Source organism: Anolis sagrei, chromosome 6 (assembly GCF_037176765.1).
Source record: "Anolis sagrei isolate rAnoSag1 chromosome 6, rAnoSag1.mat, whole genome shotgun sequence".
NCBI lineage: Eukaryota > Metazoa > Chordata > Lepidosauria > Squamata > Dactyloidae > Anolis > Anolis sagrei.
This window is the reverse complement of record NC_090026.1, coordinates 8,620,074-8,635,268: the sequence shown is the minus strand read 5'-3', so window position 1 is coordinate 8,635,268 and position 15,195 is coordinate 8,620,074. Positions and strand designations below refer to the sequence as shown.

General features: G+C 41.4%; 1 protein-coding gene across 6 annotated transcripts in view; it reads right to left on the bottom strand.

Moving 5' to 3' along the window:
- Positions 1-15,195, bottom strand: part of JPH4 (junctophilin 4) — a 47,925-nt gene that overhangs the window by 13,137 nt on the left and 19,593 nt on the right. For all 6 annotated transcript variants that reach the window (XR_010910117.1, XM_060780002.2, XM_060780005.2 and 3 more), the window contains exon 4: positions 2,602-2,720. Coding sequence is in view for 5 of the 6 variants with exons in the window: in XM_060780002.2 (XP_060635985.2) it covers positions 2,602-2,720 (119 nt within the window). In the remaining variant the exon portion in view is untranslated. The remainder of the gene's footprint in view (positions 1-2,601; positions 2,721-15,195) is intronic.

The following is a 15,195-nucleotide window of genomic DNA, read 5'->3' as shown; positions in this document are numbered from 1 at the left end:
CCTGTGATAATGTGGCATGTCTCATTAAGAGACACATCTACTGTTTTAGTATGGTGAGATGTGTTCCACACTGGGCATGCGTACTCAGCAGCAGAGTAGCATAGCGCAAGGGCAGATGTCTTCACTGTGTCTGGTTGTGATCCCCAGGTTGTGCCAGTCAGCTTTCGTATGATATTTTTTCTAACACCCACTTTTGCTTGGTCAGCTGTTAAGAGAGGAAGATGTTGGGTGTCCAAAGCCCTGTGTTCAAAGAAGATGCCTGCCAACATCAGAGGTCCTTGTAGAATTCATGGAAGTACTGTAGAAGTGTTTCCCAACCTACAGTCTTCCAAATGGGCTAGACTACAGCACCCACAACTCCAACCATCACGGTTGTGACATCTAAAGAACACATCTTTAACGTTTTTTACTCATGACTCTTTTCCACCTGAGAAAGTTTTACGTGACCCCAGGTATATATATAGCCACTAGGGCTGGGTAACCACGGAAAAATTTGTTTCTAAACTCGATTCGTTTCCAGGGAGCACTAGCGTTTCCAAATTCTAAATACTTCTGAAATTTTGAGATTTCAAAGTTTCGTTATTTACGAAATTTCGTTAATTTCGAATTGATTCGTTAATGGTGGACGCGATTGCGCAATATGCTAAAAAAACCTCCAAATGGGACAGGGGGAACTTCTGAAGCTTCCCTCTCCCTCTGTTGTTGACTGTTGGTGTGATAAAACAAACAACAACTATAAAACTTGCACCAGACATGCAAAAATAATTACGAAAAAATTACGAAAAAATTACGAAATAATTTCGAAATAATAACAAAATCATTACGAAATAAATTGAAAAAATTGTTTTGAATCTAATTTACTCCTCACACTATTCCAAAATGGCTCAATATCGGATCGTAAGCTAATTTAAATACGAATTAATAACGAATTATGAAATTAATGAACGAAACCGCCCAGCCCTAATAGCCACATAAAAGAGTTATGAACATCAAAACATTTACTGATAATAAATCAGCATTTGCATGGCTTTATAAACGGCCTGATTTCCCTTTTTTGAAGTACAGCCGAAGCATTTTCTACAGAGTCCACTGTAAAGACTGCACGTTGTTGCTAACAGGTTTGTGTAAATGGGTAGCGTTCCGAAATCTTTTACTGTTGCCAATTTTTTGACAACATTGAGTGACCTCATTTGAGGTTGGGATCCAAAGTTTAAGAAGTGAGATCTAGAGAATTGTGGGAACAGGAGTGCAAAAGCCATTTGAGAATAATCAGTGCTAGCTAGGGGGAGGGATGCACATCATTATTTTGAAATCTTTTATATGGTCCAAAAATGTGTTTTGAGAGTTGACAAACCCTGACCCAGAATTGATGAGAATTTTTGCACAGCAGGACATATTTTATGTAGAATTTGCTTATAGGGGGTTTTTTTATTTGCAAAAAATAAAAATATCATTTTCTGCACGAAAAAGTTGTTTTTGTTACCAAAATGCCAATTGCAAATTTTGTGCAGAAAACCACAAATAAGCCTTGAAAGTATTTGACGGCTTTATAATAGCAGAAAGAAAATTGCAAAATTGCTTCTTGCTTCCTTTGGGAATAACAACATTATCACACCAGGACTTTAAAGCGGTCTGCCCCACATTTCTGTCACCTGCAGAATTCTGGGAAATATAGTTTAGGGCGGGGCTTTTTGAATTCTCAGCTACAGAGGTCATTGCCTTCCCAAAGGACATTTCCCCGGAATTTTGCTCACAGCAGAAATGTGGGGCTACCTGATGTGATAACTTGGAAAAATTAGCAAAAAATAATGGATAATGTTTATAATTAGGAGATGCAAATGACTTATGTTTTTATTACTCTTGTTATGGTTTTATACTATGTATTAATGTTTTAAATATTTTTAGGATGTTCTTGGGCATCAAATCATTGCCGCTGTAAACCATCCTGAGTCGCCTGAGGGTTGAGAAGGGCGGTATACAAATACAGTAAATAATTAATAAATAAGTATCTAGCTGAGGGATTATAGAGTTGAAATTTCAAAACATTCAGATGGAGAGGACTACACTAAATAAACAATCGGGAATTTAATCTCATTGGCCTGTTCGTCTATTTCCTTTCAAAGGCAGCTGATACCACTATTCTATCTCTGTTTTATAGTAATTTCTCTAAATTAATAAACCATTGTATAAGGAATTTCTATTGCAGGGAAAATGGCTGTGAGGAAGAATGTGCAAAAAGTAGAAAGTCGTTAAAAGAACAGAACTCAGTTACTTTTTTTATACTATAGTCACTATCCTGGATGGGAGATTCTGGAAATTCTCAAATAAAAAAGTCACTTTCCTGAGCTCTGGGAAAGATATTGGGATGCGGAATCACAACGGAAAAACCCTAATGCTGGTTTTCTACTCAATGCAAGTTTCCCTTCAAATACCCCAATTTTTCTTAAAAAGGGATTCCATATAGAAATATATTCTACATGAAACAAACATTGACTTGGAACTGGACCGAGTCCATAAACTATACGCATCCACTATACCCCAAAATTTTTCTAGAGGCATCATTGTGTCCTTAGGTTCTTCCAGCCACCCAAAGCATCTCACCAGGTTCAGTTAGGATGGGTTGCAGTTCTTGGGCCAAAATTTTGGCCAGGCGGCCAGCTTCCAGGGCTTTCTCGGCTGCAGTGAGTGCAGCGGCAGCTTTCAGACGAGCATCTGCAGCCCTGTAAGAGGAGAGGAAACAAAGTCGTTGGTATGTTTTATGATATTAAAGAAAGGAGAACAAAGCTTCTTGTGGTTACACAACGAATTACAGCAGGTGCCCACTTTTGCAAGGGTTAGAGCATAGGACCCTTACAAAAGTGGGAAATCTGTAAATTCAAAAGGCACTATTTTTTTTTCATAAGAGAATATGGCCAGCAATCTCTAGCATGACTCTGTGGTCAAACGCTGGTAGAAGTTGACCTAGAGATTCCTAGAAAGTGTATTGTCGAAGGCTTTCATGGCTGGAATCACTAGGTTCTTGTAGGTTTTTTCGGGCTATAGGGCCATGTTCTAGAGGCATTTCTCCTGACGTTTCGCCTGCATCTATGGCAAGCATCCTCAGAGGTAGTGAGGTCAGACCTCACTACCTCTGAGGATGCTTGCCATAGATGCAGGCGAAACGTCAGGAGAAATGCCTCTAGAACATGGCCCTATAGCCCGAAAAAACCTACAAGAACCTATTTCTAGAAAGAACCATTAATCCCGCTAAAAATCAAATCTGTAAAAGTTAAATACACAAATATGGAGGGCCAACTATATTATCTAACCCAAAAAGTGTCAGCTTCAATGTCTTCCCTTGATATCAATTTTCAGGTTATATGATAGATCACTTTCTCCCATGGGAGTCTGACCTTAAATTCGGATTTTCGATGGAAATCCTATACCAGAGCAACAAGTTAGTGTGTTAGTTGCACTGTGTAAGCGTGTAATGTAAATGTAACTAGAAAGCTATGAGCCTACGTCAGTGGTTCTCAACCTTCCTAATGGCGTGACCCCTGAATACAGTCCCCCATGTTGTGGTGACCCCCAACCATAATATTGTTTTCATTGCTACTTCATAACAGTCATTTTACTACTGTTATAAATCATAATGTAAATATCTGATATGCAGGATGCATTTTCATTCACTGGACCAAACTGGGCACAAATACCCAATACACCCAAATGTGAATGCTAGTGGGGTTGGGCGAGGATTGATTTTGTAATTTGGGAGTTGTAGTTGCTAGGATTTATAGTTCACTTATAATCAAAGTGCATTCCGAACTCCACCAGCAATGGATTTGAACCAAATTTGGCTCCCATGAACAATGGAAAACATTGGAAGGGTTTGATGGGCATTGACCTTGAGTTTGGGAGTTGTAGTTTACCTATATCCAGAGAGCACTGTGGACTCATGCAATGGTGGATCTGGACCAAACTTGGCATGAATACTCAATATGCCCAAATGTGAACACTGGTGGAGTCTGGGGAAAATAGATCTTGACATTTGGGAGTTGTAGTTGCTGGGATTTATAGTTCATTACAATCAAAGAACATTCTGAACTCCACCAACCATAGAATTGGCTCAAACTTCCCACATGGAATCCCCATGACCATCAGAAAATACTGTGTTTTCTTATGGTCTTTGGCGACCGCTCTGACACCCCCTCGCGACCCCCTCAGGGGTCCCGACCCCCAGGTTGAGAAACACTGGCCTACGTGAAATGGGCAATGAATGATATATTTTGAAATTAAAAAAAACGAATGGATAAAACGTTAAGGGGAAAAAAATTAGACAAAATAGGGGATTGGGTAAAGGTGGGAATGAAGAAGGAAATGATTATGGAAGAATTTAGAGAAATAAAATTGACATGGTTCCATTGTATACAATTAGAACAATGGTTTAAAAACTGGGTAAAAAATAATAAAAATGGAAGTAAGCTTAACCATTTCAAACAAATAACACAAAATGGAAGGGCTGTAGAGGAGCATGAACATTTGAAAGGAATAACTAGTAAAGTATATAAGATAATAATTGAAAAAAAGGAAGGAAAAAACAAATAACACCCTTAAGGAGGTCTGGGAAGAAAATTTAGGGATAAAAATAAATGAATCATAGAATCAAAGAGTTGGAAGAGACCTCATGGGCCATCCAGTCCAATCCCATTCTGCCAAGAAGCAGGAATATTGCATTCAAATCACCCCTGACAGATGGCCATCCAGCCTCTGTTTAAAAGCTTCCAAAGAAGGAGCCTCTACCACACTACGGGGCAGAGAGTTCCACTACTGAACGGCTCTCACAGTCAGGAAGCAGAATGGCAACAATTATGGAGACAAAGACATCTAAAGAATTTATCAATATGGGTTAAAGAAATTACTATAAGTTAATATGGAAATGGTAAATTACACCAGTAAGAATAGCAAAGGATCAGGATCATATATACATATGTGGTGGCAATGTAAATAATAAAATAATTTTGGGGGGAAAGTATTTAGAGAAATAGAGGATATAATGAACATTAAAATAGAAACAAGTCCTAGTATAGCTTTATTATCATTATATAATAAGAAACAATTGAAAAAAAAGAGGATAAAGATGCGATAACAAACTTATTAACAATAGCAAAAGTGCTTATAGCAAGGAATTGAAAAAGAGAAATAAATATACAAATAGAGGAGTGGTATGAGGAAGTATGGAAATTGGCAGTAAATGATAAGCTGACATGTATATTAAAAGTTAAAAGAGGTATATGGAAACAAAGTATGTAAACTCACATATGTAAACTCACTCCTGGGGGAAATCCCTCCTCTCCTTCAGGAGGAATTTATTTATTTATTTATTTACTGCATTTGTTGACCGCCGTTCTCAGCCCTAGGGCGACTCATGGCGGTGTACAAGATATAAAAAGACAATTTACAATGAAAGCAATATCACAAACAACAATAACAACATCACTATCAATAATACAATTACACTAAATCATTCGCGACATCTCATCATAGAATCACAATCCAATCTCGTTATCCATATTCCGTTCCACTCATCATTGCCAATTTGTTGTAGCACTTAGTCAAATGCCTTCTCAAACAACCACGTCTTTAGGCTCTTGCGGAATGTCATAAGGGAGGGCGCCTGTCTGATGTCTACAGGGAGGGTGTTCCACAGCCGGGGGGCCACCACCGAGAAGGCCCTATCCCTCGTCCCCGCCAGGCGTGTCTGTGAGGCAGGCGGGATCGAGAGAAGGGCCTCCCCAGACGATCTCAAGGTCCTTGTGGGCTCATAGGCCGAGATGCGGTCAGATAGGTATTTTGGGCCGGAACCGTTTAGGGCTTTGTAGGCCAACACCAGCACCTTGAATTGGGCCCGGTAGCAGATCGGCAGCCAGTGGAGCTGGGACAACAAGGGCGTTGTGTGCTCCCTGCGTCCCGCTCCTGTTAGTAACATGGCTGCCGCGCGCTGGACTAGCTGGAGCTTCCGGGCCGTCTTCAAGGGCAGCCCCACGTAGAGAGCGTTGCAGGAGCGGGATGTGACCAGAGCGTGTACTACCGTGGCCAAGTCAGACTTCCCAAGGTACGGGCGCAGCTGGCGCACGAGCCAGAGCTGTGCGAATGCTCCCCTGGTCACCGCTGAAACCTGGGGGTCCAGGCTCAACGGTAAAGGAAGGTAAAGACGTGGTTGTGAGACCAGGCCTTTAGGCAATCTGACAATTAGATATGGACAACCAGATGGATAGGACTGAAAGGACTGACAATTGTGGATTGGAATTTGAATTATGAGATTGCGAAACGCTGACCGTCAATGAGAAGAATGGTTTGTATTGGTTTTATTGCTTTTACTGGTTTTATGGTTGTTTTTGCCTTACAATAACTATTGTTTCTGCTAATTGATGTTATTGCTAGAATTGCTGTTTCTGTTAACTGATGTTATTTGTCTTATTGCTGTTATGTGACGCGGGCATTGAATTGTGCCTTGCTTTTGTAAGCCGCCCTGAATCCCCTCCGGGGTGAGAAGGGCGGGGTAGAAGCAACCGAAATAAATAAATAAATAAAGTGAAATATGGAGAAAATTTATTGAAAAAGTATTTAAAAAGAAAGAAGGAAAGTTACCTCCACAAGAAGAACTGAAATTTTGGACAGATGATATATAAAAGCTGTGGTTTGGGAGGGAAGGAGCGCGGGGTGAGAGAGATAATACGTATAGGCAGAAAAATAACAGTAGATACCAAAAGTTAAAGTATGATAGATTGTATCGAATAATATGAATCTGCTGTAAAATAAACAATGTATAACAAATTTATTGAACTATGATAAATTAATGACTTAGTTGAAGGGCTAGAAGGCATGATCATCAAGTTTGCAGATGACACCAAATTGGGAGGGATAGCCAATAGTCCAGAGGACAGGAGCAGAATTCAAAACGATCTTGACAGATTAGAGAGACGGGCCAAAACTAACAAAATGAAGTTCAACAGTGACAAATGCAAGATACTCCACTTTGGCAGAAAAAATGAAATGCAAAGATACAGAATGGGGGACGCCTGGCTCGAGAGCAGTACGTGTGAAAAAGATCTTGGAGTCCTCGTGGACAACAAGTTAAACATGAGCCAACAATGTGATGTGGCAGCAAAAAAAGCCAATGGGATTTTTGCCTGCATCAATAGGAGCATAGTGTCTAGATCTAAGGAAGTAATGCTACCCCTCTATTCTGCTTTGGTTAGACCACACCTGGAATATTGTGTCCAATTCTGGGCACCACAATTCAAGAGAGATATTGACAAGCTGGAATGTGTCCAGAGGAGGGCGACTAAAATGATCAAGGGTCTGGAGAACAAGCCCTATGAGGAGCGGCTTAGGGAACTGGGCATGTTTAGCCTGAAGAAGAGAAGGCTGAGAAGAGATATGATAGCCATGTATAAATATGTGAGAGGAAGCCACAGGGAGGAGGGAGCAAGCTTGTTTTCTGCTTCCTTGGAGACTAGGACGCGGAACAATGGCTTCAAACTACAAGAGAGGAGATTCCATCTGAACATTAGGAAGAACTTCCTGACTGTGAGAGCCGTTCAGCAGTGGAACTCTCTGCCCCGGAGTGTGGTGGAGGCTCCTTCTTTGGAAGCTTTTAAGCAGAGGCTGGATGGCCATTTGTCAGGGGTGATTTGAATGCAATATTCCTGCTTCTTGGCAGGAGGTTGGACTGGATGGCCCATGAGGTCTCTTCCAACTCTTTGATTCTATGATTCTATGATTCTATGAAAATAATAAAAAATATTTTAAAAAATGAAATATATCAATGAAAGATTTTCATGAGATATGTTGTGTCCAGGCCTGTAGCGGGGGGGTGGGGGTGGTTTTAGGGGTTCAAACCCCCCCTCCCCGAAATGTTTCAGATTTTTTTAAAAAACCTGGTTTACTCATGAATTTTAACTGGTTAAACAAATCCCCATTCTAGGTCTATGAGATGCAAAAAATTAAGAGTCCCTCCAGAACTGTAAGCACTATCTCAAGCAAATATTGACAATTTATTCACACTGTCATTACTTGCAGCAATAGCCGATGTAGTGAAGCAACCAAGTTGGGTGTGTGTGTGTTGAATGCTCTCATTAAGGAGGCCAGACTTGGTGGAGGTGGTTGACAGGGGCGGAGCTACAGGCTATTGAAGGCTGCTCTGCCCCCTGCTGTGCTCTTTGCTTCAGCGTGAGCCAGGAGGCGGGTTTCAACCCCCCCACTCTGAAATTTTCAACCCTCCCCGAAATTTTCAACCCCCCCCCGAAATTTTCAAACCCCCCCCCCCGCCGAAATTGTCAACCCTCCCCAAAAAAAATTTCTGTCTACGGCCGTGGTTGTGTCCCCATACATTTCATTACTACAATTTATGTATATGTCCCTACGTCTTATAACAGGTTGGTTTAACTTTTGGTTTGCTGGTAAAACTGAATTACTGTGTTGCAGAATGATATGTGTCTAAAATATGCGTCACCAACAGGGCCATAGCCAGAAAAAAATTTCGGGGAGGGTTGACAATTTCGGGGGGGGGGGGGGATTTCAGGGAGGGTTGAAAATTTGGAGGGGGGGGGGTTGAAACCTGCCTCCTAGCTCACGCTGAAGCAAAGCGCACAGCAGGGGGCAGAGCAACCTTCAGTAGCCTGCAGCTCCACCCCTGTCAACCACCTCCACCAAGTCTGGCCTCCTTAATGAGAGCATTCAACACACACACACCCCACTTTGTTGCTTCACTACATCGCTATTGCTGCAAGTAATGACAGTGTGAATAAATTGTCAATATTTGCTTGAGATAGTGCTTACAGCTCTGGAGGGACTCTTAATTTTTTGCATCTCATAGATTTAGCATGGGGATTTGGTTAACCAGTTAAAATTCATGAGTAAACCAGTTTTTTTAAAAAAATCTGAAACATTTCGGGGGGGGGAGGTTGAACCCCTAAAACCACCCCCTCGCTACAGGCCTGGTCACCAACATGAAATATTTGAAAAGCTCTGGTCTATGGTGTGTTCTACCACTCCAGAAGGCTACGTTGGCGAGCACACCAGTCAGGGCTTTTTCTGTAATGGTACCTGGGCTGTGAAACTCCTTCTGAAGGAAGGTCAGGTCTTCTCCATCCCTCTTGAACTTCTGGAAAGCATCTAAGATAGTAATGTTTCACATAACCTTTTGGTCCTTGCACCCAGGACAGGCATTGTGTGTTTAAACATCGGTTTAAAAGTCTGTTTTGGCATGATGTATGTGGAATTATTTGGTTCACACTGCCACCTGCGTCCTCTAGAAGACTTGGATGGTCTACTATCCAAGCATTAACCAGGACTGACTCTCCTTATACACAAGCATGTGGACAATTTCAACTGGCTACCAGTACTAAAAAACTTTAAAATTACAACAGCACAACAGAGAGGAAACAAACAAGCACATCTAATCACCTCTCAACAAAAGATTGCTCCAGGCACTGCCAGGCAATCAAATGCTAATCAAGATGGTCAGTTAAAACATTCACACCTAGCTCCAGTAGACAAGAGTCCTTTGTCCCACCCTGGTCATTTCACAGATATATAAACCTTTTTCCCTAGTTCCAACAGACCTCACTACCTCTAAGGATGCTTGCCATAGATGCAGGAGAAACATCAGGAGAAAATGCCTCTAGAACATGGCCATATAGCCCAAAAAAACCTACAACAACCCAGTGACTCTCCTTAGTTTCTAATATCAGACAGGATCTGACACTTTTAGGGTCTAAGGCAGGTGATTGACAAATATGACAACAAATAATAATATGGGGAGCAGGTACTGTATGAGTAAATGTTGAAAAACAGGTAAATTACAGACTTGATACCTTTCCTTCCACCCTCAATTTGAATAAGATCTATGTTTACCCTAGACCAGTGGTTCTCAACCTTCCTAATGCCGCGACCCCTTAGTACAGGTCCTCATGTTGTGGTGACCCTCAACCATAACGTTATTTTTGTTGCTACTTCATAACTGTAATTTTGATACTGTTATGAATAGCAATGTAAATATCTGATATGCAGGATGTATTTTCAGTCACTGGACCAAATTTGGCACAAATATCCGATACACCCAAAATTTGAATACTGGTGGGGTTAGGGGTGATTGGTTTTGTCATTTGGTAATGCTGGAGTTGCTGGGATTTATAGTTCACCTTAAATCAAAGAGCCTTCTGAACTCCATCAATGATGGAATTGAATCAAACATGGCACACAGAATTCCCATGAACAAGAGAAAAGATTGGGAAGGTCTGGTGGACAATGACCTTGAGTTTTTGGAGTTGTAGTTCACCTATATCCAGACTGTGGACTCAAGCAAAGATGGATCTGGATCAAACTTGGCACAAATACTCAATATGCCCAAATGGGAACACTGGTAGAGTTTGGAGAAAATAGACCTTGCCATTTGGGAGTTGTAATTGTTGGGATTTATAGTTCACCCATAATGAAATAGCATTATGATAGAATTGGACCAAACTTTCCACACAGAACCCCCATGACCAACAGAAAATACTATGTTTTCTGATGGCCTTTGGCGACCCATCTGACACCCCTTCACGACCCCCACAGGGGTCCCGGCCCCCAGGTTGAGAAACACTGTCCTAGACATTCATGCCACATTTTAAAGTTCATCCACTATTACACCTTAACCAAAGAACCCAGGAATGGATAGATCTATTTTTCTATTTATTCTTATCAAATGAATCATTGTGTGTAGTGTGTGTATGTGTTGAAGTTTGCTAGTAAAATCATAGCTCCTTGAGTGCTTATGAAGGCAGTGAGAGCTTCAACCAACAGATTTCCATCATCTGCATAAAGTTACTGTTCTCATCAGGAAACATTTCACCAAGAACAAACTGGTTTAAATTTATACTGCGATATTAATAACACTCAATCTTTCAGTGTTACCGTATGTCCCTATGAAGACATTTTTTAAACTGATTGGTTTCCATCTTCTTTTTTGTGCCAGGAGCGACTTGGGAAACTGCAAGTCACTTCTGGTGTGAGAGAACTGGCCGTCTGCAAGGACGTTGCCCAGGGGATGCCCGGATGTTTTGATGCTTTACCATCCTTGTGGGAGGCTTCTCTCAAGTCCCCACATGGGAAGCTGGAGCTAACAGAGGGAGCTCATCTGCGCTCTCCCTGGATTCGAACATGTGACCTGTCGGTCTTCAGTCCTGCTGGCACAAGGGTTTAACCCACTGCACCACTGGGGGCTCCTCCATCTATTGATTATGTTAAATATACACATACACACACATCTATATAAATAAAAATGTAATGTTCATTAGTGGGATTAACATAACTCAAAAACCACCGGACAAATTGCCGCCAAATTTGTCCACAAGACACCTACTAACCCAAGGAGTGACCATTTGGGAGTTGTAGTTTCTGGGGTTTATAGTTCACCTACAATCAAAGAGCATTCTGAACTCCATCAATGATGGAATTGAACCAAATGTGGCACACAGGACATACTAGAAGAATTTGGTGGGCATTGACCTTGAGTTTGGGAGTTGTAGTACACCTAACCCAAGGAGTGACCATCACTAAAAAAAAATTGAGTTTGTCATTTGGGAGTTGTAGTTTCTGGGGTTTATAGTTCACCTACAATCAAAGAGCATTCTGAACTCCATCAATGATGGAATTGAACCAAATGTGGCACACAGGACATACTAGAAGAATTTGGTGGGCATTGACCTTGAGTTTGGGAGTTGTAGTACACCTAACCCAAGGAGTGATCATCACTAAAAAAAAAAAATGAGTTTGTCATTTGGGAGTTGTAGTTTCTGGGGTTTATAGTTAATCTACAATCAAAGAGCATTCTGAACTCCATCAATGATGGAATTGAACCAAATGTGACCAACAGAAAATACTAGAAGAATTTGGTGGGCATTGACCTTGAGTTTGGGAGTTGTAGTACACCTACATCCAGAGAGTACTGTGGACTCAAACAATGATGGATCATGACCAAACTTGGCACGAATATTCCATATGTGCCCAAATGTGAGCACTGGTGGAGTTTGGGGAAAATAAACCTTGACATTTGAGAGTTGTAGTTACTGTAAATAGATAAATAAATAAATAAATTATAGTTCACTTACAATCAAAGAGCATTCTGAAAACCACGAACAATAGAATTGGGGCAGCCTTCCCAAACATAATCCCTATGACCAATAGAAAACACTTAAGGCCATCCAGTCCAACTCCCTTCACCAGGGCAAGAAAACGTAATCAAATACTGTTTACCCACAATCGTAAAGAAATTACCTATATTAGAAACCAAAACTTTCTCATTACTTTATTTTCCAGATCACCAGACTGGGCCACAGCAATGCGTGGCAGGGGATGGCTAGTGTGTAATCATAGAATCATAGAATCAAAGAGTTGGAAGAGACCTCATGGGCCATCCAGTCCAACCCCCTGCCAAAAACAGGAATACTGCATTCAAATCACCCCTGACAGATGGCCATCCAGCCTCTGTTTAAAAGCTTCCAAAGAAGGAGCCTCCACCACACTCCGGGGCAGAGAGTTCCACTGCTGAACGGCTCTCACAGTCAGGAAGTTCTTCTCCTCTCTTGTAGTTTGAAGCCATTGTTCCGCGTCCTAGTCTCCAAGGAAGCAGAAAACAAGCTTGCTCCCTCCTCCCTGTGGCTTCCTCTCACATATTTATACATGGCTATCATATCTCCTCTCAGCCTTCTCTTCTTCAGGCTAAACATGCCCAGTTCCCTAAGCCGCTCCTCATAGGGCTTGTTCTCCAGACCCTTGATCATTTTAGTTGCCCTCCTCTGGACACATTCCAGCTTGTCAATATCTCTCTTGAATTGTGGTGCCCAGAATTGGACACAATATTCCAGATGTGGTCTAACCAAAGCAGAATAGAGGGGTAGCATTACTTCCTTAGATCTAGACACTATGCTCCTCTTGATGCAGGCCAAAATCCCATTGGCTTTTTTTGCCGCCACATCACATTGTTGGCTCATGTTTAACTTGTTGTCCACGAGGACTCCAAGATCTTTTTCACACGTACTGCTCTCGAGCCAGGCATTGTCCCTCATTCTGTATCTTTGCATTTCATTTTTTCTGCCAAAGTGGAGTATCTTGCATTTGTCACTGTTGAACTTTATATATATATAAAACGTTTTACAGAAACATTTTAATTTCTCATTCTTTTTGCATTCCTTTGGAATCCTCTGCCTTGCCCTGGAAGTGGCATTAAATACTTATTAACATAATAAGTGTGTCATAGGTGAAACAACCTTTACGCTTAACAATTCCCAGTTTTTGTTGAAATTCCTCTTACAGAAAGGCCTATACATTTCACAAAAGTAGTCTTTGATTACCGACAACAAATGTGACACACCTTCTCCCCTAGAAGTAGTCTTTGATTACCGACAACACACCTTCTCCTCTAGACCATCAGTTCACGTTGTCTATATTTCAAAGATAGGACTGATAATGGGTTTTCTCAGATGTATCGTTGTTAAGATGTTTTATTCTTTCATGTGTTTCTATTGATCTGTGTATTCTGTGCTAGCCTATGGTTTTAAAAGAGTGTTTTGCACATATCTAATTCCACAATTGGGAAAGATGAGTAACATTTGGGGTATCAGCCAGCACACCAACGACTTAAATCTAGACATAGTTTTCTAAGATCTACAGAGACACTTGCTGGAACACCTCAGCAAGCGAGAGTCCAAAAGTGGCAGGCTCAAACCCAGCACCTCAACCAATGGCTGATACCAAATGAGAGACTCCCTCCTGGGCACACACAAGACTGGGCGACTTGGAAGGCATTGAACAGACTGCGCTCTGGCACCACGAGATGCAGAGCCAACCTTCAGAAATGGGGCTACAAAGTAGAATCCTCGACATGCGAGTGTGGAGAAGAGCAAACCACTGACCGCCTGCTGCAATGCAACCTGAGCCCTGCCACATGCACAATGGAGGACCTTCTTGCAGCAACACCGGAAGCACTCCAAGTGCCTGTCTCAGAAACCACCGGACGAATTGCTGCCAAATTTGGCCACAACACACCTACTATACCAAGGAGTGACCATCATTCAAAAGAAATTGAGTTTGTCATTTGGGAGTTGTAGTTGCTGGGATTTATAGTTAACCTACAATCAAAGAGCATTCTGAACTTCACCAATAATGGAATTGTACCAAACATGTCACACAGGACTCCCACGACCAACAGAAAATACTGGAAGGGTTTGGTGGGCATTGACCTTGAGTTTGGGAGTTGTAGTACACCTACATCCAGAGAGCACTGTGGACCTAAACAATGTTGGATCTGGACCAAACTCTACACGAATATTCCATATGCCCAACTAGGAACACAGATGGAGCTTGAGGGAAAAAGACCTTGACATTTGGGAGTTGTAGTTACTGGGATTTATAGTTCACCTACAATCTAAGAGCATTCTGAACCCCACAGATGATAGAATTGGGGCAAACTTCCCACACAGAACCCCTATGACCAATAGAAAATACTTAAGGCCATCCAGTTGAACTCCCTTCATCAGGGCAAGAAAACGTAATCAAATACTGTTTACCCACAAGCATAAAGAAATTACATATATCAATGGCATTTCGGAAGAAAGTGAAAACCTGGTTATTTGAATAGGCAGTGCAATGAATTATAATAAATTATAGGAAATCGGAACAACGGATGACGAGCTTGGATTATGATTTTAGTTATGAGACGCTAATGAGTTGTTTATTGATGATTATTGATGTTAATTGCCTAGTGTATTATTGTGTTAATTGTTTTAAATGGTTTGTATGATGCTAGCATTGAATTTCTGCTGCTGTTTGTTGTTAACCGCTCTGAGTCGCCTAAGGGCTGAGAAGAGCGGCATACAAATAAAGTAAATAAATAAAGTAAATAAATATATTAGAAGCCAACATTTTCTCATTACTTAATTTTCCAGATCACCAGACTGGTCCACAGCAACGTATGGCAGGGGATGGCTAGTAGAATCATAAAATCATAGAGTCGGAAGAGACCTCATGGGCCATCCAGTCCAACCCCCTGCCAAGAAGCAGGAATATTGCATTCAAAGCACCCCCAACAGATGGCCATCCAACTTGTTTAAAAGCCTCCAAAGAAGGAGCCTCCACCACATTCCAGAGTAGAGAGTTCCACTGCTGAACAGC